The sequence below is a fragment of the Panthera uncia genome, chromosome D2 (genome assembly GCF_023721935.1).
Source record: "Panthera uncia isolate 11264 chromosome D2, Puncia_PCG_1.0, whole genome shotgun sequence".
NCBI classification, from domain to species: Eukaryota; Metazoa; Chordata; class Mammalia; order Carnivora; family Felidae; genus Panthera; species Panthera uncia.
The window spans coordinates 26,386,742-26,412,973 of NC_064818.1; the positions used below are offsets into that span (position 1 = coordinate 26,386,742).

General features: G+C 36.7%; 1 protein-coding gene across 2 annotated transcripts in view; it reads right to left on the reverse strand.

Annotated features, from left to right (window-relative positions):
- The window catches only part of CTNNA3 (catenin alpha 3), a 1,717,381-nt gene that overhangs the window by 451,639 nt on the left and 1,239,510 nt on the right, over window positions 1-26,232 (reverse strand). For both annotated transcript variants that reach the window (XM_049646151.1, XM_049646149.1), the window contains one exon: window positions 8,495-8,695. In XM_049646151.1, the coding sequence (XP_049502108.1) occupies window positions 8,495-8,695 (201 nt within the window). The remainder of the gene's footprint in view (window positions 1-8,494; window positions 8,696-26,232) is intronic.

The window sequence follows — 26,232 nt, forward strand, 5'->3', positions numbered from 1 at the left end:
CAACCGGGAGATCATGACCTGAGCCAAAGTCAGACACTTAACCGACTGAGCCACCCAGGCGCCTCATTTTCACTTTTTTACAGGACTTCACAGATTCATATACGTCCATCTTTGCCACTCTCTTGGCAACAGAATCATATTCACATCATACATTCTGTTAAGGCACATCCACTCTGGACATACTTAGGTTTAAAGTGTTATCATAATACCTCATTTAATAGATCTGCCAGGAAGAAAGCATGCTTTTATACTTGTTTTTAGATTTTATAAACCATCAGAAAAAAAAAAAATGGGTTTGACGGCAAGATGCTTTAATACAGTGCTTCTAACTGGGTGATTCTGGAAGCATTTCTGTTGTCCTGACATTGATGGTGACCAGCCTAAGTTGGTAAAATCAGTCCTCAATTTCCCTTCTTTGGGCCCTTTCCCTCCCTTGTTGATGTTCCTCCTCTCCTGCTCTTTAACACACCATCTCCCTTTGTGCAAGACCACAAAGCCTGTTCTTATACCAGGGAATCTGCTTGTATGAGGGTCTCAGTATGAGGCCAAGCACTATTCTCCATAGGGGCTCAAAGCCAGTACTTGCAAACTCCCCTTGCCCCATACCAGCAGTCGAGGTGTGGGCACATGATTTAAACTCCACAAATATGATGCTTCCGCTGAGGAAGTTGAATTCAGAGCAAGTGGGACAAAAGCAGGAATTTCCTTAGGATTTTATTCATTGGTGGAAGTATCTGGAATGTGATAGCAATGCACTATCTGTGGGGACCAGTGTTACAACATTATGATGCTAATAATAGTATTAAGTGTTCAGAGAGGGCAGGAATGGTACCTCTTTCTCTAGGATGACTAACCAGATTCCTACATGCAACATCCCTTGCGGTCTGTTTTTTCCACTTATCTTCTGTGTTTGTTAGTTTGTCTCTTTTTCTGCTTAATTTACCCATAGCTAGAGTCCACTGCTTGAAATCCAGATCTGAAACCGGAGCTTCATGCTTAATCCTTTTATATATGCTATATTTCTATGTGCCCTACCACATGAAGGATCATGAAATAACCCTGAATTAGTCTTTTTTATTGAAAATTTGTGAAAATAGGATCAGAAAGAACAATGCATCCTATTTCTCTTTCCAGATAATGTCTTTTTTGGCTGGAGAACATGCATCTAAGCCTGGTCATAGGAGTTTTAGGCTTAAAGAAGGTACAAGACCTTTAGCACATCTTTGCACTGATGAATATCCACCCAGCAGGTCCATACTCCCCAGTTCTTTTGTCAATGTTCTCTTCCTTTTAGGCCATCTCAACTCATCTTCCCTACCCATACCTCACTTAGCATCAGCCTCACCGTTAGATATTTTATATTTTCCAGACATAGGAATATTTCAGGCCCTCTTTATGATTTTATGAATTCACTTTTAAGCACTCCATATTATTTCCTCTTTTGATGATAAATTTCTACCATGTCAGAATGTATTCTTTTTATTAGTAAAGTTACTGTCCACAGTGGTTTTTTGGGTTATTCCACGCAGTTCTCTCAGGATCTACCCTTATCAAAAAGATCCAAAAAGCCTTTGCATCCCCAGTACATAGAGATTTCAGCTTTTATAGCACTTTTTTTCCTGACAAGTTTATATTTCTAACTACTTAAAATGGCAAGGTAAAAAAGTATCCTTAGCCCGCTAACTAAATATGGATCCTATTCAAATCCAGTTCTCTTTAGGCAGAAAGCAGGTTTCTGCTCAGAAGTTCTAGTAGCTGCTTTCTTCAACTCACAGTGGTGGTGCAGGATCCCCAAATCCTACAGCAATGGAAGTACTTCCAATGCCATGGGATCTCCCTTTGCTTTACAGAGGCTGGGTTGCCATTAAAAAAAAAAAATTAATGTTTATTTATTTTTGAGAGAGACAGAGACAGAATGCGAGTGAGTTAGGGGCAGAGAGAGAGGGAGACACAGAATCCGAAGCAGGCTCCAGGCTCTGAGCTGTCAGCACAGAGCTCAACACAGGGCTTAAACTCACGAGCTGTGAGATCATGACCTGAGCTGAAGTCGGACGCTCAACTGACTGAGCCACCCAGGCGCCCCAGGCTGGGTTGTCATTTAGCTTCTGATTTTAGCATCACCAACATGAAGACACCCTGCTATCCAGGTTAACCAAATGATCTACAGACAGAAGCTTCTTGTTAATGCTCTCTGTGTTAAACGGTGTAGATTCTAGCTGAAGCCAAAAGTAAGAAAGCATATAATTAGGAGGCCCTCTCAAACTGCTACCAGGGGAAGGAAGTTCACCAAAAACAGCTTCCCAAAACAAGGCATGGTTGCTATCCCCGTACAGGGCTTTGCTAGAACCATTAATGAAATTAGGTTCAATGGGATCTTTCACCAGATGCACTTCAAGGATGGTTCTTGTAAGTAATAGAATACACAGAAGTCGTGATCTCTAGTTCAAAGGCTTGCTAAAGACCTTTCAGACATCTGACCCTAAGTTTTCTGGAAGTAGCTAATATCTAACTCTGGACAGTAATTAATTACTTCCCTGACCTTTTCTTTGCTCAAGCCTTTGACACAGTCTACTGTTTTCGAGTTTTGTTTTTGTCTTTCCCTGAACTGGGATGATAACTGGTTCATTTGCATATCTGTATTAGAGTGTATCACAGTACAATATTAGAGTGAATTTTAAATTTAAACTTGGGAAAATGACTTAGGCACCTCTATTATGTGTAAAATGCTACTGTGAAACATAAAAATAATAAAGTATGGTGATTGCCTTTAAAGACATTACTATCTGCTTGGAGAAACTTGTATGTAAAGGACTGATTATGATACAAGGCAAAATGAAATAGCCATTAACTAGAGAACAAGCTCATCCAATGGTAACATATATAACAGGGCAATTAATTCTAACTGAAACAGTGTCAGAAGCTACTATGTGAAGGTGGTGGCATTCGAGAAAGTGTTGGACAATAGTTATAATTTTAGAGGGACACTAGAGAAGAAAAGACTTTTCACTGTTAGAATAGAATTAGTACACGCATATAGGCACAATTCAAGGGTTGTTTTGCTGCATTGTTTTGTTTTAATCTAACACCATGCAAGACACAATGGTAGGTCTGGAAAAGATGCAAAGAGAAATTTAAAAAATGCAAGACACACAACATTTTCTTCTATAGCTTATATTCTATGTTGAAGGAAAAAGTCATTTCTGTGTAAGTATATCTTAAGAGTTCATCAACAGCATATAGTTATCTAGAATGATAAGACTGAGTGGTAAGTCCTTTAAAATCTATAGTACATGAAACCAGAAAGAATTCCCTGCTACCAGAGGAAGTAAAGAAAGTTTCCCAGAGGACACGGGATATGAGCTGTTTCTTGAAAGACAGATAAAATGTGAAAATAAAATGTGAAACTACCAACTTAGATGGAGTAGAAAGTGCCTTTGGCCCAAAAAAGGAAGAAAAAACCTCCAAAAAACAACAACTTAGAAATGCATGTTCAGGTGAACTCAAATGCCAATAGAGTTTAGACAGATAAATTAAGTGAGTTAAGTAGCTAGGTATATAATGAAAGGGAGTGGAGGAGACTATGGCATGGTGGAGACTATCGCTGAGGCTCAATGAAAAGGAAACACCACTAAGCTCCAGCCAATTTCATAGCAAACTCTGTCCTAAAGTTGCCAGACTTTCCCATTTATTAGAATAAGCCACTCATCTGAGTTTTTCCATATATATAATGAATGTAATTTATAAGTATATGTTATGTATATTATTTATATGTGTATTTAATATATATGTTATTTATATAGGTCATTATATATATAATTAGACACTAATTCTTAAGACAAAACAAAATTGTACTGTTCAAAACTACTGGACACATAAAAATTATTTTGAGTCATATTGAGTCATACCTAGTATATGGATGACTAATTACGAGACTCTGCTGGATTGTGGAGGGCAAAAACTGCTAAAAACTAAAGTCTTTGCATTTTATCTTATAATTATTTAAGGTTATAGACCAGAGATGCAACATAAGGATAGTAAATAAACATGTTTTCATCTGGCTACAAAATGTAGGATATTTTGACGTGAAGAATACTAAATGAAAGGGACTTGACAGGATTTATTGCTATTAACATTTTTTAAATTATTTTTAGATAAAATTCATTTTAAAAGTCTATGGTCCAAGCTGGCTGTAAGAAAAATGTATAAGAACATTTTGGAAGTATTCGTTGTTTCTAGATTCTTTTCAACTGTCTAATGTGTCTGTAAGAAGAAAAATTGCAACCATATGGTTCTTCTCCATTCTATTAGGGGAAGGATTCTGGGTACAGATTTTCCAGTTTGGGTTTGATGGAGTACTTGATGAATAACCCTTTGCTTGTCTTCACTGCAAGTTGCCAGCAGTGGATGCCACCCGGATATCTTGGTCAGGTTTATTTATGTGGCTGCTCTGTTTTGGTCCATGAGGCTGGCTGACATTGAAACCAGGTGGAGTTTGGTGGTTTGCAACAGATGCTTTGGGGACTGCTAATTTCTGAATTTGATAAGAGTCCATAAATCACATCCGAAAAATACTGTTTTCAGTCCCCTCTTGGTTTAGGTTTTTCCCCAAACCTAGCGTGAAAGAACTAAAGTTGGTGTAGGAATGTAACTTCTAAGCCTTCACATTAAAATTGGTAAGGTTTGTTATTTAACCAAAAAAAGTCAATATATTTCCCCTCTCCTATCAGGAAATCCCGACAAATGAATAAGCTTCATAACGGAAAAACTGGGCAGAATAAAAAATACCACATGGAGATGACAAAATTATGCCTCTGTCGGAATGAAATGCAGTGTTCCAGATGTTGCCTACATTTCACACAAAGCCGACTGCTAGGGCTTATGAACAGTGCGAATTCCTGCAATGTAACAGGGCAGCCCTGCTTCCTAATGCTGAGGAAATACTTAGAAGATCATCAAATCTTGAAAATGTGCTAATGAGCCACAAAGTCTGATTAAAATCAAAAGTGCAATGTTCCAAAAACACTCTGTGATTTAGATAAGCAGGGCTTAGGTTTTATCATTGATTACAGTACTTTAAGGCAAATTTTGCAGTGTTAAGGAAGTCTGGGTCATAAAAACAATTCACAAAAGCTCCTTATTAAGTGATTTTCAGGAAGCAGGGTCAAGACCTGAGAACTGTATAAGGGAAAAGGAAAAAGAAAGGCCACCTGTGTAGAGACCATTCACTTGCTAAAATGTTAACTATTAAGGCTTCATGACACAAAACATGACATTTCCAATTACTTAATTTGATGATTATTTATAAATAATAAGTCCGAGTGATGAGCAGATGTGAACAAAGATGAACATCTTCTGTTATTTAATTATGGAGGATAGAATAGTTGGAAGTATTTTTCATAGTATCTCTACGGGAGGGAAAATGCTCACATATTTCAGCTTTGGTTAAGATCAAGCTGATCTAATTAGCATTTTCATCTAATTTATTGCTCAGAATTCCCTTTAGTAGGGCATGCTTTTGATAAATTTCAAGAAAAACTGGAGAAAAGTCTGGAATTAGACATATAAAAAAATGAGAATATTTCTCCAAAGATAAGTCAAAAAATTATTTGAAAAACTAAAATGACAAAATTGGAAAGTCATAAATTATAGTTACATTAATAATGAGACTTACAGAACAGCCCAGAATTATTCTATACTTATTATATTTGGGGCACAGGATATGACTTACCTGGAGAATTTTAATTAAAGTTATATACAACTAATTAGAGGAAAAAGACTTCTCCATCTTCTGAATGAATGAATTTTGTACCCAATATTGGTTAGTTATCTCATAGGCCATTATAAATCATAGAGGTATTGACAAACTTGTAATTAAAGGCATAAATAACTTTGCTTTATTTTTATTTTCTTATTTCAGATTATAAGAATTGATTGTGAACAGGGTTCTTACAATACACTTCACATCCCGGACAGTTTAGAATTTCATTTCTATTTCTTTGCTTACAGCTCATATAAACTCTATCCTATAGAAAATGAAACTGTAAGCTTGGTACCTCATACAGACATTCTGACCATAACAGTGAGTCCAAAGGACATTACTAATATGAATAGAAAATTGAGACAGAGGCAAGATATATGTAAGATCCTGGTAGACCTGACCTATTCAACTCCCTGAAGGAAATTTTCATTTGGCTAAAAAGAGAACCCCTAGTGCATTCTTCTTTTACTTATAATTCTATTCTCAGAAAGTAGAAAAAAAATATCAGGTATCTCTGTACTTGATTTTGACCAACAAGAAGACCAGTCATATTTAGTTCATGGAAAAGACGCAGAACTACCATTAACACAATTAATCAATATATTTATTTCCTTAACTAAATATATCGCCATACGTCATTATGTGGTGTGTGGTACATGCCATATGACAACCACCAGGGCCGTATCTGGAACACTGGTGGCTTTTGAGTTGTTACAGAAATATAATATTAACAGTTATAGGTATAATATAGAAATATACTATCAACAGTTATAGGTATAATATAGAAATATAGTATCAACAGGTACCAATGGACCCTCTCCATCTTTCCTTAGCCTATCTTCAATGTTCCACTATTTTAGAAATGTTTTTAAAGAGATTATGAGAAAACCTTGTGCCAAGATTCACCAATGATTTTCTAGATCAAGCTGTTAGGAAAACAGTGACATTAATCATCAATTCTGTACCAACTGTGTGGTATGCCTTTTCAGAACTACTCCCCACTGAAGGTTGATTCCACCATTGGTGGGTTTCCCTTAGTCATTTAAATTTAAGAAGCAGCTCCCTCTCCTGTCCCTGCAAAATCACCCATCCTTATTCCTTCTACCACTTTAACAAAACAATGTACGGATCATCCGAATTTGATATGCTCTCTGCATAACATAAAGAACAATTCTCTAGGTAGAATCAATGCCTTAAATATGGAATTTCAAATATTTTAGTAATCATGGGTGCACCATCACCCTAGTGTTGAGTTAATTAGTAAGAAAAATTCAAACTGAGGATTTCACAGAATGCAAAGGGTTTTCACAGGAAAAAGTTCTGCCATGATGATTTATAAAAATAATTGATAGCCCTTATTCAAATTATATCCATTTTCTTCTAAATCTGTATGAAATCAAATGCTTCTGTAAGTTTGTTGGAGAAATGTTAATAGTGTTTAATATAAGAATGCCATTTTACTGAGTGATTCAAAATAAGCATTTACTTCCCTGTTTAAAAATAGGGGCGCCTGGGTGGCTCAGTTGGTTAAGTATCCGATCTTGGCTCAGGTCATGATCTCGCGGTCGGTAAGTTCGAGCCCCGCGTCGGGCTCTTTGCTGACAGCTCAGAGCCTGGAGCCTGTTTCAGATTCTGGGTCTCCCTCTCTCTATGACCCTCCCCTGTTCATGCTCTGTCTCTCTCTGTCTCAAAAATAAATAAAACGTTAAAAATTTTTTTTTAATTATTAGGGGCGCCTGGGTGGCTCAATCAGTGAAGCATCCGACTTCAGGTCATGATCTCACAGTTTGTGAGTTCGAGCCCCACTTCGGGCTCTGTGCTGACAGCTCAGAGCCTGGTGCCTGTTTCAGATTCTGTGTCTTCTCCTCTCTCTGCCCCTCCAATGCTCATGCTCTCTCTCTCTCTCTGTCTCTCAATAATAATAAACATTTAAAAAATTTAAAAAAAATATTAAACTGGGTGCTTCAACCAAAACAGAATCCTCATTCCATATTTCTTTTTATTATTTATTTATTTATTTATTTATTTTTATTTAATTTTGAGAGAGAGAGAAAGAAAGAAAGTGACTTGCTGGTGGGGAAGAGGCAGAGAGAGAGGGGGACAGAGGATCCAGTGCAGGCCCTGCGCTGACAGCAGAGAGCTGATATGGGGCTCAAACTCTCAAACAGCAAGATAATGACCTGAGCCAAAGTCAGATGCTTAACCAACTGAGCCATCCAGGTGCCCCTCATTCCGTATTTGTCAAGTAATCACAGAAGATTCTGAAGATTTTGAAGAACAAAATGTTTGCAAACAGACTGTGAAAGACAGTACAGAGCATTTCTCTGGAACCATAGGACCAGTTTCCTGTTTAAGCAACATAAACAAAAACCTGGGGTACCAATGATACAGCTGAAAGAGGATTTGGAAACTATTACGTACTTATAACATCTGGCCCAATTATATATCCTAACAGTTCTGGCATTACTAAACATTCATAAGTGGCTAAGGTCTGTAGCTAATTTATATAACACATATTTATAAAACACTTACCTTTCCCAATAAATATATTTACTGCTAGAAATAAATTTCAAATCATCTAACCACAAGAGGCAAGCACCTATCAGATGGTGGAGCAACCTATTGCTTAACAAACAACACAGGCAGAGATCTTCTTTCCACGTGTATGAATATTTGGTAGCCACAGAGATTCAAATATCAGGAATAGTGCAGCTGTTACTGGGGACTGAGACTTACCAGTACTTGTAAGGAAGTTAACATTTCTCATCACGCCTTCAGTGTAAACTCCCGGCTCATAACTGTCCATTTCACCTGTGACAATATGAGCAAGTCTTGCTGCCCGTCCTCTGATGGCACCTGCAGCACGGTCTAAGTTATCAGCATCCTGGTCTCTCAAGGCTATGATACATTTGTTGACATCTTCTAGGATATGGCTCTCTGCAAGTAAACAGATCAAATTAGCGTTGCATATTACAATCCATGTTAACTTCTGACCTCAGAGGTGGTACCCAATGGGAATAAAGGACATTGACAATTTTGAAAGAAAAAAAAGGCATGATTTTGCTTTTATCTCTTTAATGGCAAAATTTGTGAAATATAAAATTTTATATTTTTATCTGTACTTTTAGAAATGACATATTTTATTTTTTAAATAAATGTGTATTTTATTATTATATTTTAAATAAATGTGTATTTTATTTATTTTGAGACACAGAGACAGAGAGCACACACCAGGTGAGAGGAAAGAGAGAGAGAATCCCAAGCAGGCTCCACATTGTCAGTGCAGAGCTGGATGCGGGGCTCAATTCCACGAACCACGAGGTCATGACCTAGGCTGAAATCAAGATCAGATGCTTAACCAACTGAGCCACCCAGATGCCCCAGAAATTACATATTATTTTAGATTTCAGTTCCAACTGATTCAATTTTAGATTTGAGTGACTGATCAGTACGAATTGAGGAAAATTTCTAGATTAAAATAGTGGAATGATAGAATGATGGAATGCTTAATTCTGATTAAAAGCAACACTATACAGGTTATAAAACACTTAAAAATATCAGGTATCCCAAATATATAGAAAAAGAAAACCATGGAGTTCCATTCAACTGATGTTCACTTCCCCACACCAACAAACAATTCTCTGGACACCAAATTAGTGTTCTACGATTCAATTCCAACACTCACCACCCAGTGATAGCATCACATTCCACAGGTTAAGGGTTCAGTCCTATGAAACTGCCCCCCTGCCCGACCTCAGAGCCGGTTTTAGGCCCAGGTTGTTATGTGTACTTCTGACCCCGCTGGCTGGCCACAAATCAGGTCCCACAACCTCCTCCTTGGGTTTAAGTTTCTAGAGCATCTCACAGAACTCAGAGAAACATTTTACTTTCTAGATTCAGCTCTTATAACTCAAAACAGCCAGGTGAAAATTCCATAAAGCAAAATATGTGGGAAGGGCAAGGAATTTCCGCTCCTTCTCCAGGTGTGCCATTTTCCACGCATCCCCAAGTATTCCCAACTTGGCCTCTCTCCAAAACCTGCCCTTTTGGGGTTTTATAGAGGCTTCATTACACAGGCATGATTAATTAAATCACTTAATCACTGGCCTTTGGCACTTGATTCAACCTCCAGTCCCTCTTCCACCCCAGAGGCCACAGGATGGGACTGAAATTCCATAATTGCAACCTTCTAATCACAAGGTTGATTAATTACCCTGGCAATCACCCCACAGTGGGATGGGGGGTGGGATACAAATGTCACCTCATTAACATAACAAAAACACTTTTATTGCTCTCATCATTTGGGAAATTCCAAAAGTTTTAAGGTTCCATGCCAGAAATGGGACAAAAACTATACATATACATATGTGCTTATATGTATGTGTGTATATATACATACATATATATATATATATATATATGTATATATACATATATGTGTATATATATGTGTGTGTATATATACATATATGTATATATATATATATATATGTATGTATATATATCTGTTTATTTTTGAGAGAGAGAGAGATGGTGTGAGCAGGGGAGGAGCAAAGAGAGAGACAACAGAATCTGAAGCAGGCTCCACCACAGAGCCCAATGTAGGCTGGAAACCAAAAATTGTGAAATCATGACTGAGCCACCCAGATGCCCCACATATATATTTCTTACTATAAATCATAGTATTTCATCTGCCAATCTCCTTTAGTCTGCCTGATCAACTTCTACCATTGTTTCAAAGCATTAGTCAAATGTTCATTCCTTAGGAAATCCATGCTGACTTATAGTAAGACAAATTTGGTTCTATGTTATTTAGGATTCCCATCAAATGGCTTATATGTTTTCATTACAGGTTCTTCCCATGTTTTAATGATGTACTAATCAATCTATCTCTCAATTTTATTGCTTGAGGTATCATATCTAGTCCCTAGTATAATACATGGCACCTGTTAGACCAATAGGAATGTTTGTTGGGTGAATGAATAAAGTCCTCTTATAACACACCTAGGACCAGTAAATTGTTTTGTCTAAATCCTAAATCATGGTTTAGGAACCTAGGTAGACAAATACCTGGGCACTTAAGTTTAGACAAATTAACTCATATAAAGGACAGTCTGTTCGTTTGCATGAAAAAAACCTAAACACTGAAAACCTTCATTATAAACTCACTAGAGTTTTCACCTAATTTGTAGCGTTCAGTCATGAATGTGCCATTAAGGCCTATAATAAATCCAAGCATGGTCCTATCTCAATAGAAATTGTATATTTCCCCTGGAACTGAAAGTACAAGTTTCAATGTGGAAGGTATATAATCATCAACTTTTTTTTTAAGTCCATAGATGTGTACTTTAATGACACATTAAGAAGCTATTATTTTTCAAATATGTTGGTAAGTTGTTTTTAAACTAATACTACTGGGGTGCCTGGGTGGCTCAGTTGGTTAAGCAATTGACTTTTGATTTCAGCTCAGGTCATGATCTCATAGTTTGCGAGGCCCTACATTGGGCTCCCCAACACTTGGTATTCTCTCTCTCTCTCTCTGCCCCTCCTATGCACTCTCTCTGTCTCTCAAAATAAATAAATCAACTTAAAAATTGTAAATAAATTAATACTACTAGTTTACAAACACACATGTATATATAATGAATGTTTTATCTGTATTCACTAAAGTTGGTTAATTTTAGATTGTAGAGCTGTTTTTGTTCAGCCCTAAAATAGTGAAAAGATATTTAGGGAAAAACAGTGGTTATTTTTGGAAGATTAATTTCTAATAAACTGTAATTTCTGTTTAATTAAAGGCAAAATCATAGCCGCCACAAATTATTTTTTTCCTAGTAGATTTTGCGCAGGAAAAAACCATACAAAGAATATTCACTAAGAGTGAATCGAATGTTCACCTCTGCTATAGAACAATGATATACAGTCACCAATTTATTTTATTATTCAAAGCAGAGAATAAAAACATAGCAAAGGCTTTTCTGGTTCTTTTTTGCTGACCTTATTAAAATTTGTGTGGTTATTGCTTTGAGCAATACAATCAGAAGCCATAGTATGAATCACATTGAAGAATTAGAGAGGGGAGGTCAGATATGGAAAGAAAAGTCCTACATGAATGTATACAATATGTTGAAAATAAGTGAAATAAGTGACGAGAAACATATAACCAGACTTAACCTGAAGCAGTTATATTGAGAATGTTGGAGATGATGATCTTCTGAATTACTGAGATTAAATATAGCACAAAAGCATTAGGAAAGGTTTGCAACATTTCCATTATTGTGACACTTTCCCATTACCCTGAATGTTTCACAAGATGCTCGAAGTGATTTGCATGAAATTCTAAACATAGAGTGCCAGAAAAAGAAAATAAGAATGCTGGGCACCTCCCACATATGTACAGTAATTAAACATTAAACTAATTTCTTAAAAACAATTATTTCTTTGCTATTCATATTTCAAGTGAATTTAAGTAGCTGGAAGGACCTCCAGGATAGCTGGAGTTTATATGTCTAGCTATATAACCTTAAAACTCTAGGAAAGAAATTAAACACCAAATACCTTGTATAAAACTTCCTACTGATGCATACTCTGAAGTCTTTGCTAATGAAATAGGTTTACTTGTTAGACATGGCAAAGATCATTAGGAACTCTGCCTCCATTTGGTTTTTTCCAACTGTAGAGGCACTTGGACTCAACATTCACATCATTTTTAAAATGAGGTTTAAGAGAAAGACAATGTGTTATTATAGAACAGCACATTCGGAACATGATATTTTTGTAGAATTGACTGAAGATTTGTCTTCGTTTCAGAGTGCCCATTTAACATTTGATTTGGGGTGAGGAATGGAATGTCCTGGTGTTACTGCAAAGCCAGAAGTGCATTATTTGTAGAGCAGAGAATTGCTGAAGTACTAGCAATTCTTATCAATCATTTTATAGCCTTCCAGAGATGCAAAGGGTGATTTCTGTTAGGTTGGAAACAGTAACAAACAAAGTGGTAAAGGAATGGATTTTAGACAAAAGATAATTCATCTGTTGCAAACTTCTCTGGGTAACTCCATCTTCAGTCACTGCGGCAAGCATCACACTATAAGATTTTCAAATGCATTTAAACTTTTTCTATGATTTTTTCACAATTCTTCAGTTTTCCAAATTTAAAGCTAGACTTTGCCTTAGAGAAAGTAGAAAACAAACAAACAAACAAACAAACAAACAAAAAACCCAGTGAGACCAAAAAGTTAATTTATTGGCTTTTGACCTCCAAAGCAGAAGTTTAAATCCATAGCCCAAAGAAAATACTGGAAGTACAAGCACATTTTATTTGCAAGAACCAGACTGTTTGGGAGGTAAAAGTCTGTTTTCTTTTAATTCCCAAAGCCGGACTTTGAATATATCAATGACAAAGCCGGAAGAAGTAGAGGGTTTATGTTATAATCCATTGAGTGGGGAATAATATACCATCAACTATTTCCTCCCCTGATATCTGCACACCTAAAATGAAATTCTAAGGAGAAGAGGGGAAGAGAGAAAAGGATATTTTTTGTAAAGATTTATTTTTCTAAAGAGACTGAGTTATATATAAGGCAAAAGAGGTTAAGTCTCTTAAACTGGGAAGGGTAAGAATAGCTACCCACTGTATATGAGCTCAGAGTAAAACTAAATTTTATAAGCAAATAAGTCTCCATTTTTGCACACCTGGACCTATAACTGTAAATTTAAAACTCATTACATAGGCAACAACACAAATATTCAAAAATAAAAACAAATAGCAAAAAAAAAAAAAAAAAAAAGAAAGAAAAGAAAAAAACCCATGAAACTAAAGGCAAATGGAATGCACCAGAAAGTTATTCTTTGTTTATGTATCTCTATTAAGGTGGTTAAAAGTTCCGTTTGGCAAGAATTTGATCATGAGGCTTGGTCTCTGAATTAAGTGATATCCTGCATAAAGATGTAGGAAGGTACTACTTTGAAAATAAGGGGCATGAATGGAACTAAACATAAAACATTTTAACATTCCTCTTCCCTTTTCTACACCGTTAAAACCTTTCAATTGTCCCCTCTCCCTAATGTAAGTATTATTTCATGTTAGAAAATGAGATGATATAAAAGATAAATAAGGTCCAATGTCTGTTCACAAAGGGTTTACAAGTTGGTAATCAGAAATAATTATTTTCATTCATCATCTTTTACTCTTTTCAAATTATAAGGGCCAAAATTATTGTCATTTTATAATTTAAGTGAATTTTGTTAACCTTTTCCACAAAAGTTTCTCCAGTTGGTCCACACTATATAAGCTGTTTATTCTACATTGAGCCTTAACCAGCTCAAACTTTCCTGACCTATTTTGACAATAATCAAAGGAAAAACAAAGTTTAAAATTGTTACTTCCAAAATAGTTCCTTACCAACTGTACCAACTATACTTACAGAAACTCTGTAGTACTTATGAGATTCAATTCTATAGAAATCAAAACCACAAAAGAAAAAAAAAACTCACTGAAGCCTTCATATTTCTTTCACTATGTGTTAAGTAGGCTCCTATAACTAGTTTAAAAGTTTATCAAAAGCTTGGAAATAGGCAAAAGTACTATTGCATACTTTTTCAGTGTCCTGTTGGGCAGAAATTGTGAGTCAGGCCTAAAATCTAATTCCCCAGGCGTGTGTAGCTTTGCTATTTACTATTGGTTAGGATACTTTACAACTCTGTAGGGGTGCTGTTTTTGTTTCTAAAACTGATAGCCATAGGAATGATTCTTGTCACATAGAAATACAACTTAATTTTTATCTGGAACAGAGAGAAATAATTTTTGTAGCAAAAATAATCCTAAGGATTACATTCTTATTGCTCTGTAGTGCAATCGCAAGTTTTGTTTCTAAATTAGCAATTTCACTTAATTGTTCTTTCTTCATTCAATTCCCCTTAAACGAGACTTATCATCATGATGGCTCTCAATAATTAATTTTTGACACAAGCTGACTTTTTATTTGTAAAAATCTTGCATTCAACTTTGGAAATTATTCCTTGTGTGGTTTGCCTTGGAATGTACCGATTTGTCAAGTATTTTTTTTTTCCTATTCAGGGGAAAAATATGTAAAGGAAAAGTTACATGTTGAATAATAAATCTGTATTTTAATGCAAAACTATAAAGCTCATAGGAGAAAATCTAGGTAATCTTGGATTTGGCAATGACTTTTTAAATGCAATGCTGAAAGTATAAATTATGAAAGGAAAACTGATTAAGTTACAATTCATAAAAAATAAAAACTTCAGTCTGCAAGAGACACTGTCAAGAGTATGAAAGACAAGTCACAAATGGGGGGAAATATTTGCAAAACATATATCCTAATAAAGGTCTAGTATCCAAAGTTTATAAAGAATTCTTAAAACTCAACAATAAAAAACCTCAATTAAAATGAGCAAAAAATCTCAGCAAACATCACAAAAAGACGATAAGCATATGAAAAGATACCCAACAATACACATCATTGGGGAACTACAAATTAAAGCCAGTGAGATACCACAATACACCTATTAGTACGGCCAAATTCCAGAACACTGAGAGTACCACATGATGATTGTGGGGCAACAGAAATTCTCATTCATTGCTTCTGGGAATGAAGACTGATATATTAACTTTGGAAGACAGTTTGGTCGCTTCTTACAACACTAAACATACTAGTACCATACTATCTAGCAATTGCCCTCCTTAATATTTATCCCAAAGAGTTAAAACTTATATTCCCACAAAACTGTCTCATGAGCGTTTATAGCAATTTTACTTATCATTACATAAACTTGGAAGCGGCCAAAAAACATTGGAAGCAAACAAAATGTCCTTCAATAGATGAGTGGAAAAACAAACTGATGCAGGCAGACAATGGAATATTATTTAGCAAAAAATGAAATGAGCTATCAAGCTAAAGTAGGAAAGCTGAAGGGACTCCACTGAGAAAGGTTCCATCTCTGCTGTTTTTCTGCTAGGCCCCATTTACTCATGTTCCATAGTTTGTTTCTGAATAAGCCAAAAAAGCTATGTTCCCACTTCAAGGAGGAAGCAAGAAAGTTTATTATTCCGAGCTTTGTCCCAGGCCCCGAACACCTGTTAACACCTAATAAGATCCCAAACATGTTCCAGGACATTAGCTTCAAACAAACCTCAGCTGATGCTGGCATCAAAACCCCCACCTTCAGGAATTTATGGAATAATACATATTGTTTACTTGACACTTGCCTTTGACTGGACCCTACCCTGGATTCCTGGAGGAACATGTACTCTAGCTAATATAAACCCCCAGCACCAAGGAACAACAAGAGCGCTTCTCCTTTCCTTTCTGAGTCTTCCTGACACTGCTCTGTCACTTATGCTATCCAGTAAATTCTGTTTCCACTTTCTCTGGCTCGTGTTTGATTTCTATCCTGCCTGAAGCCAAGGACTCTCTTGGCTGGCCTTGTGAGACCTTCCCCTGGGTCCTCAGACCCAGCCTGTCTGCATCAAAGACACACACACACACACACACACACACACACACACGTGCGCGCATGGGAAAGGAGGAAATTTAAATGCATATTTCTAATGAAAGAAACAAATGTGAAAAAGCTACACACTATATAATTCCAACTATATGACTACCGGAAAAGGGAAAACTTTGGACACTATAAAAATAAAAAGCTCATGGTTTGCAGAGACTCTGGGCTAAGGAGGGAGGAATAGATGGAGCAAAGGAGATTTTCAGTGTAGTAAAACTATTCTGTATGACACTTTCATGGTGCATAAATGTCATTATACATTTGCCAAAATCCATAGAATTTACAACAAATAATGAACCCTAATGTAAACTATAGAACGTAGTTAATGAATCAATATTGGTTCATCAACTGTACCAAAAAAGGAAATTCTTCAAATATTTGGTATTTATTGTGAAACCCCACTTTAGACCTTTAATAAGCACTGTTTAGCTTCTAAATTGTGACAGCTAATAATGTTTAATCCCACATATTCAACAACATAATATACAGATGTCTACAATTAATGAGGTAATGATTTTGAACATGCTTCAATTTTTCCCAGAATATAACTAAGAAAGGGTTTGGTTCTTTCTTTAATTCTCCTAGCTTTCACAGAGTAATAACTCTATTAATTTGTTTGAGTTTAAAAAGAAAAATAATTTGAGAATGTCTGTTGATCTGCAAGCATTGTGCTAAATATACGTGTATTATTTCATTAAATTCTTATAATAATCCTAAAAGACATGTATGTTACATTTCAGCATTAAAGATGAAGAAATAGAGACTTTGAACAGATAAGTATCTTTCCAAAATTCATAGTTACAGTAATTGAGCCATAACTCAGAATCAAATTTGTCCCACCTGCTAAGGTCCTATAAATGCTAAAGTCTCATCTGGCTTTAAGATATAGTGATTCTATAATTATATTATTCAGCTATCTTAAATGTACAATGTGAAGGGGATATTATAGGTTTAAAATATTTTCTAAATTTTACAGAAATAATGCAAAGGTTGTTTATAATATTATATAGTTGAATGTATTATAAGTTTTCACATTAATTTAATTGAGCATGGGATACCATCTATGTATATTTAGATAGATAGTTTTAATTCTGCAAATCTCACTTGGGCAGCACTCTAGTCATGTTAATATTCTGGATCTATATAGAGCCATCATAGCTAGAGGAAACCTAAAATATCCTAGAGACATCACCAGAAAAGATATCCATAGGAGAATCAATTAACAAATGAAGTGCAATTCCACAGCTATTTAGCTATTCTGATGTAGGGGCAAAAGTTTAGGTTATTGCATTTTATGCTACCCTATTTGACAAAAAACAAATGGAAAAAATAAACCAAACCTTAGACATTCTTATTCAATGCAGACTTTCTTGCATGACTCCTCTCAGACTGAGTTTTTTCATGTTAATTGTCCCCTTCTTCCTCTCCCATAGACCAAGAACTATTAACATCTAATATCAAAGCAGTAGGCTTAAAAAAAAAAAAGGCAAAATAGCTTTGAGAATATTACCAGATTGAACATCAGGATTGTCAGCAGGAGCAGACAGTAGTGAGCAATTCTCCCATATTATGCAATAAAACCATTCAATTCCTGCACACTCGATGCCTCTTGCTGAACACTCTTGTAAAAAACAGTCAGTATTCATTTTGGTGCTATTCCTTTATAGTTCAAAATACAGAACAACTTGGTGTCCAATTATGAAATTTATACTTTTTGACACAGAGATAGGAAAATCCTGGCACTATTTTAAATTACTTCCTTGAGTGTATAATGCATGTAGCAGAACATATGCTCCAAAGAATGAAGGACATAATGTAAATAACAAATATAAAGATAAAATTAGGAACAAATGAATTGTTTATAAGCTGGCAAATTTCCTTCCTTCCTTCCTTCTTTTCCATCCGTTCCTCCCTACCTCCCTCCTTTGTCCCTTTCTCCCTTTCTCTCTCTCTCCCTTTCTCTCTTTCTTTCTTTCTTCCTACATTAAGTATACATTAAGTATAAAGTTCAATTGTTTCAATTACCTTCTAAATTACAATATTTCTCCACATTAAGAAAGGCTAACTATTAAAAAGTACAAGATTATTATTGCATATATGCCATAGCGAAGTTTACTTCCATAGTCAATGAATTTATTGAAACTTAATCACAATGTCCTTTTGTTGAAATTTATATTTCTCTTATATGTTGCTCTCAAATGCACAAAAATTTACAGAGTACACCCTTCTCTGTGAGATAAATTCTTTCTCAGTCTCATTTGGAATTGTTTCAAGGAACCTATTACAATGTGGAATTTGCGATGCATATGAAAAAGAAGCCCATGGGTTAGAAGTAAATTCAGGATATAGTTTCTGATCCACAAATCAGTGTTTTCACAAAATGATCTGAATCACCATGATTGTTTTTTAGAAATACATAGAATCCTACAAAACTACACGTAATTGGATAGCAAATTATAAGAACTAATAAAAGGTGAAGTGTCAAAAATGCTGTTTAAAATATATAGGTACTATCCTACCAGGAAACTCAGGATACTTCCTTCATCTTAACTCAGATTTCTAGAGTCTGTGCTAATATTATGTATTTACCTCTCCATGAGGTTTCTCCATGAAGTTCCTACAAAGCTCTCTAGGAGATTCTCAAATGTATCCTACTCATAGCCATCTTATAACCTTTGAACTATATCCCAATTTCACCAGCATCAGTAATTTTTCTCTTTAAGTGCTCTCTCTTTTTAATGTTCTGTGTATTTATATATTGTTATTTGATTTTCTAATTTAACTCTGAAAATATACACTGGATCCAAAATCTTAATGAATAAACATGGATTTATTCAGATATTAAAAGAAGGACATTAAAAATATCTTGTTATATCTAAATGTTTTTTCTCCTAATTAGGATGAAATTAGGCAGAGATAATAATGCAGTTTACTAAGCACCATTTAAAAGGTATTGAAATTGCTAAGTAAAATAGTCATGAACTACACATTTCAAGAGAATGATTATAAAGGCTTTCACCATGGTTATAAGTTGGGTATTCACATGAAAGTGAAATCTAAAGTTGATGACATGTATTAATACCTTGTAAATAAACCTAGTTTATGGGAAGGCTGTCATAGAGGTACCTAATTAAAGGTAAAACAACCTTCTCCTTTTGTTTTCCTATGACAGGTATAGAAATGTTTATAAGTGATTCAGTAATGCCAAGCAACAAATCACTAAAACAGTTATTAAGCATTTTAGAGAAATGAATTCACTCTTCAATCTATGCAGTGGATTGGTAGAGTTCTATCAAGAAATGAGAGTCACGAAATTATCACTTTCAAATTGTTTTTCTAGTAAACCAACATGCCCTTCTACACATATGTAGGCTTATGGATTTATGTCATAATAAAATTTAAATTTCAGCTACTGATTAAAATAGTAACCACCAATAAGTCTATTATATAATGCGAACTAACCATTGGTGAACATAAATAATAACTTTATTTAATGGAATGTTATAAAATAATTTAAAAGCTTATAAAATATTTAAATTGCATAAAAGGATGCTTGTGAGATGATTTTAAGGGAAAACATCAGGATATATATCTATTAAAAAAGAATCTTTGTTTAAAAATCATCTCTATGTATTCGTATGTTTGCATTACTTTGTATGTACTATATAGTTCTATTGCTTTCTAGAAAGTCTGGGAAAACATTTTCAAACTTCTAACGGTATGTGTTTATAGATTGTGGAATTATGGATAAGTTTAATTTTTTCCCAAAGCATTTATTTCAAATTATATTCTACTCTTAATTAACAATGTTATTAAAGAATAAAACTTAATACGTAAAACTTGGAAAACTAAGCACATCATTTGTTAGCAACTATATGTTGCTGAAGTAAATATAAATCTGATACCCCCAGATAAATATTAACGTTCTTAATTATTCCGGGATTATTTTTCTTCTTTCTCTTTCTTTTTTAAAAAAATTCTAATGTTTATTTATTTATCTAGAGAGAAGGGGAGAGAGAATGGAGAGGGGCAGAGAGAGAGGAAGAGAGAGAATTTCAAGTAGGCTCCATGCTGTCAGCGCAGAGTCCCACGTGGGGCTCCATCTCAGGAACCATGAGATCATGACCTGAGCCGAAAACAAGAGCTGGACACTTAACCAACAGAGCCACCCAGGTGTCCCTCTTCTTTCTCTTTCTGTTTGCAAACTGGTAGTAACTGTAAACTGATATTTAAAAAATATATATTTAGGATCTTGGGAAGATGGCGGTGTAGGAGGACGCTGGGCTCACCACGCGTCCTGCTGATTACTTAGATTCCACCTACACCTGCGTAAATAACCCAGAAAACCACCAGAGGATTAGCAGAACGGAGTCTCCGGAGCCAAGCGCAGACTAGAGGGTAGGAAGGGCAGCTAGGCGGTGCGCGCTCCACGGACTGGCGGGAGGGAGCCGGGGTAGAGGGGCGGCTCGCCGGCCAAGCAGAGCCCTGAGTCTGGCTGGCAAAAGCAGAGGGGCCGGACGGACTGTGTTCAGACAGCAATCGCGACTTAGCATCTGGGAGGTCATAAGTTAACATCTTTGCTCAGAAAGCGGGAAGGCTGGAGGACAAAGGGAGGGAGAGCTGCTGAGCCCCCGGACGACAGAGCTCAGTTTGGTGGGGAACAAATGCTCTCACCAGTGCCATCTCCCTCGCCCATCCCCCAGCCAAAATCCCAAAGGGAACCAGTTCCTGCCAGGGAACTTGCTCGCTCCGCTCAAACACCCAACTCTGTGCTTCTGCGGAGCCAAACCAGATCTGACTCCCTCCCGCTGACACAGGGCCCCTTCTGAAGTGGATCACCTAAGGAGAAGTGAGCTAAGCCTGCCCCTCCTGCCCCCGTGCACCTTGCCTACCCACCCCAGCTATTACACCAGATCCATAGCACCACAAGCCTGGCAGTGTGCAAGTAGCCCAGACGGGCCAGGCCGCCCCACAGTGAATCCTGTCCCTAGGAGAGGGGAAGAGAAGGCACACACCAGTCTGACTGTGGCCCCAGCGGTGGGCTGGGGGCAGACATCAGGTCGGACTGTGGCCCCGCCCACCAACTCCAGTTATACACCACAGCACAGGGGAAGTGCCCTGCAGGTCCTCACCACTCCAGGGACTATCCAAAATGACCAAACGGAAGAATTCCCCTCAGAAGAATCTCCAGGAAATAACAACAGCTAGTGAACTGATCAAAAAGGATTTAAATAATATAACAGAAAGTGAATTTAGAATAATGGTCATAAAAATAATCGCTGGGCTTGAAAACAGTATAGAGGACAGCAGAGGATCTCTTGCTACAGAGATCAAGGGACTAAGGAACAGTCACGAGGAGCTGAAAAGCACTTTAAACGAAATGCAAAACAAAATGGAAACCACGACAGCTCGGATTGAAGAGGCAGAGGAGAGAATAGGTGAACTAGAAGATAAAGTTATGGAAAAAGAGGAAGCTGAGAAAAGAGAGATAAAAAAATCCAGGAGTATGAGGGGAAAATTAGAGAACTAAGTGATACACTAAAAAGAAATAATATATGCATAATTGGTATCCCAGAGGAGGGAGAGGGAAAGGTGCTGAAGGGGTACTTGAACAAATTATAGCTGAGAACTTCCCTGAACTGGGGAAGGAAAAAGGCATTGAAATCCAAGAAGCACAGAGAACTCCCTTCAGACGTAACTTGAATCGATCTTCTGCACGACATATCATAGTGAAACTGGCAAAATACAAGGATAAAGAGAAAATTCTGAAAGCAGCAAGGGATAAACGTGCCCTCACATATAAAGGGAGACCTATAAGACTCGTGACTGAGCTCTCTTTTGAAACTTGGCAGGCCAGAAAGGCTTGGCACGATATCTTCAGTGTGCTAAACAGAAAAAGTATGCAGCCGAGAATCCTTTATCCAGCAAGTCTGTCATTTAGACTAGAAGGAGAGATAAAGGTCTTCCCAAACAAACAAAAACTGAAGGAATTTGTCACCACGAAACCAGCCCTACAAGAGATCCTAAGGGGGATCCTGTGAGACAAAGTACCAGAGACATCACTACAAGCATAAAACATACAGACATCACAATGACTCTAAACCCGTATCTTTCTATAATAACACTGAATGTAAATGGATTAAATGCGCCAACCAAAAGACATAGGTTATCAGAATGGATAAAAAAACAAGACCCATCTATTTGCTGTCTACACGAGACTCATTTTAGACCTGAGGACACCTTCAGATTGAGAGTGAGGGGATGGAGAACTATTTATCATGCTCCTGGAAGCCAAAAGAAAGCTGGAGTAGCCATACTTATATCAGACAAACTAGACTTTAAATTAAAGGCTGTAACAAGAGATGAAGAAGGGCATTATATAATAATTACAGGGTCTATCCATCAGGAAGAGCTAACAATTATAAATGTCTATGCACCGAATACCGGAGCCCCCAATTATATAAAACAATTACTCACAAACATAAGCAACCTTATTGATAAGAATGTGGTCATTGCAGGGGACTTTAACACCCCACTTACAGAAATGGATAGATCATCTAGACACACGGTCAATAAAGAAACAAGGGCCCTGAATGATACATTGGATCAGATGGACTTGACAGATATATTTAGAACTCTGCATCCCAAAGCAACAGAATATACTTTCTTCTCGAGTGCACATGGAACATTCTCCAAGATAGATCATATACTGGGTCACAAAACAGCCCTTCATAAGTTCACAAGAATTGAAATTATACCATAAATACTTTCAGACCACAATGCTATGAAGCTTGAAATCAACCACAGGAAAAAGTCTGGAAAACCTCGAAAAGCTTAAAGAAAACCTTACTAAAGAATGAGTGGGTCAACCAGGCAATTAGAGAAGAAATTAAAAAATATATGGAAACAAACAAAAATGAAAATACAACAATCCAAACGCTTTGGGACGCAGCGAAGGCAGTCCTGAGAGGAAAATACATTGCAATCCAGGCCTATCTCAAGAAACAAGAAAAATCCCAAATACAAAATCTAACCGCACACCTAAAGGAAATAGAAGCAGAACAGCAAAGGCAGCCTAAACCCAGCAGAAGAAGAGAAATCGTAAAGATCAGAGCAGAAATAAACAATATAGAATCTAAAAAACTGTAGAGCAGATCAACGAAACCAAGAGTTGGTTTTTTGAAAAAATAAACAAAATTGACAAACCTCTAGCCAGGCTTCTCAAAAAGAAAAGGGAGATGACCCAAATAGATAAAATCATGAATGAAAATGGGATTATTACAACCAATCCCTCAGAGACACAAACAATTATCAGAGAATACTATGAAAAATTATATGCCAAAAAATTGGACAACCTGGAAGAAATGGACAAATTCCTAAACACCCACACTCTTCCAAAACTCAATCAGGAGGAAATAGAAAGCTTGAACAGACCCATAACCAGTGAAGAAATTGAATCGGTTATCAAAAATCTCACAACAAATAAGAGTCCAGGACCAGATGTCTTCCCAGGGGAGTTCTACCAGACGTTTAAAGCAGAGATAATACCTATCCTTCTCAAGCTATTCCAAGAAATAGAAAGGGAAGGAAAACTTCCAGACTCATTCTATGAAGCCAGTATTACTATGATTCCTAAACCAGACAGAGACCCAGTAAAAAAAGAGAACTACAGGCCAATATCCCTGATGAATATGGATGCAAAAATTCTCAATAAGATACTAGCAAATCGAATTCACAGCATATAAAAAGAATTTTTCACCATGATCAAGTGGGATTCATTCCTGGGATGCAGGGCTGGTTCAACATTCGCAAATCAATCAACGTGATACATCACATTAATAAAAAAAAAGAGAAGAACCATATGATCCTGTCAATCGATGCAGAAAAGGCCTTTGACAAAATCCAGCACCCTTTCTTAATAAAAACCCTCGAGAAAGTCGGGATAGAAGGAACATACTTAAAGATCATAAAAGCCATTTATGAAAAGCCCACAGCTAACATCATCCTCAATGGGGAAAAACTGAGAGCTTTTTCCCTGAGATCAGGAACGCGACAGGGATGCCCACTCTCACCGCTGTTGTTTAATATAGTGCTGGAAGTGCTAGCATCAGCAATCAGACAACAAAAGGAAATCAAAGGCATCAAAAGTGGCAAAGATGAAGTCAAGCTTTCGCTTTTTGCAGATGACATGATATTATACATGGAAAATCCGATAGACTCCACCAAAATCTGCTAGAACTGATACATGAATTCAGCAAAGTTGCAGGAGACAAAATCAACATACAGAAATCAGTTGCATTCTTATACACTAACAATGAAGCAACAGAAAGACAAATAAAGAAACTGATCCCATTCACAATTGCACCAAGAAGCATAAAATACCTAGGAATAAATCTAACCAAAGATGTAAAAGATCTGTATGCTGAAAACTATAGAAAACTTATGCAGGTAATTGAAGAAGATATAAAGAAATGGAAAGACATTCCCTGCTCATGGATTGGAAGAATAAATATTGTCAAAATGTCAATACTACCCAAAGCTATCTACACATTCAATGCAATCCCAATCAAAATTGCACCAGCATTCTTCTCAAAACTAGAACAAGCCATCCTAAAATTCATATGGAACCACAAAAGGCCCCGAATAGCCAAAGTAATTTTGAAGAAGACCAAAGCAGGAGGCATCCCAATCCCAGACTTTAGCCTCTACTACAAAGCTGTCATCATCAAGACAGCATGGTATTGGCACAAAAACAGACACATAGACCAATGGAATAGAATAGAAACCCCAGAACTAGACCCACAAACGTATGGCCAACTCATTTTTAACAAAGCAGGAAAGAACTTCCAATGGAAAAAAGACAGTCTCTTTAACAAATGGTGCTGGGAGAACTGGACCGCAACATGTAGAAGGTTGCAACTAGACCACTTTCTCACACCATTCACAAAAATAAACTCAAAATGGATAAAGGACCTGAATGTGAGACAGGAAACCATCAAAACCCTAGAGGAGAAAGCAGGAAAAGACCTCTCTGACCTCAGCCATAGCAATCTCTTACTCGACACATCCCCAAAGGCAAGGGAATTAAAAGCAAAAATGAATTACTGGGACCTTATGAAGATAAAAAGCTTCTGCACAGCAAAAGAAACAACCAACAAAACTAAAAGGCAGCCAACGGAATGGGAAAAGATATTTGCAAATGACATATCGGACAAAGGGCTAGTATCCAAAATCTATAAAGAGCTCACCAAACTTCACACCCAAAAAACAAATAACCCAGTGAAGAAATGGGCAGAAAACATGAATAGACACTTCTCTAAAGAAGACATCCGGATGGCCAACAGGCACATGAAAAGATGTTCAACGTCGCTCCTTATCAGGGAAATACAAATCAAAACCACACTCAGATATCACCTCACGCCAGTCAGAGTGGCCAAAATGAACAAATCAGGAGACTATAGATGCTGGAGAGGATGTGGAGACACGGGAACCCTCTTGCACTGTTGGTGGGAATGCAAATTGGTGCAGCCGCTCTGGAAAGCAGTGTGGAGGTTCCTCAGAAAATTAAAAACAGACCTACCCTATGACCCAGCAATAGCACTGCTAGGAATTTACCCAAGGGATACAGGAGTACTGATGCATAGGGGCACTTGTACCCCAATGTTTATAGCAGCACTCTCAACAATAGCCAAATGATGGAAAGAGCCTACATGTCCATCAACTGATGAATGGATAAAGAAATTGTGGTTTATATACATAATGGAATACTACGTGGCAATGAGAAAGAATGAAATATGGCCTTTTGTAGCAACGTGGATGGAACTGGAGAGTGTGATGCTAAGTGAAATAAGCCATACAGAGAAAGACATATACTATATGGTTTCACTCTTATGTGGATCCTGAGAAACTTAACAGAAACCCATGGGGGAGGGGAAGGAAAAAAAAAA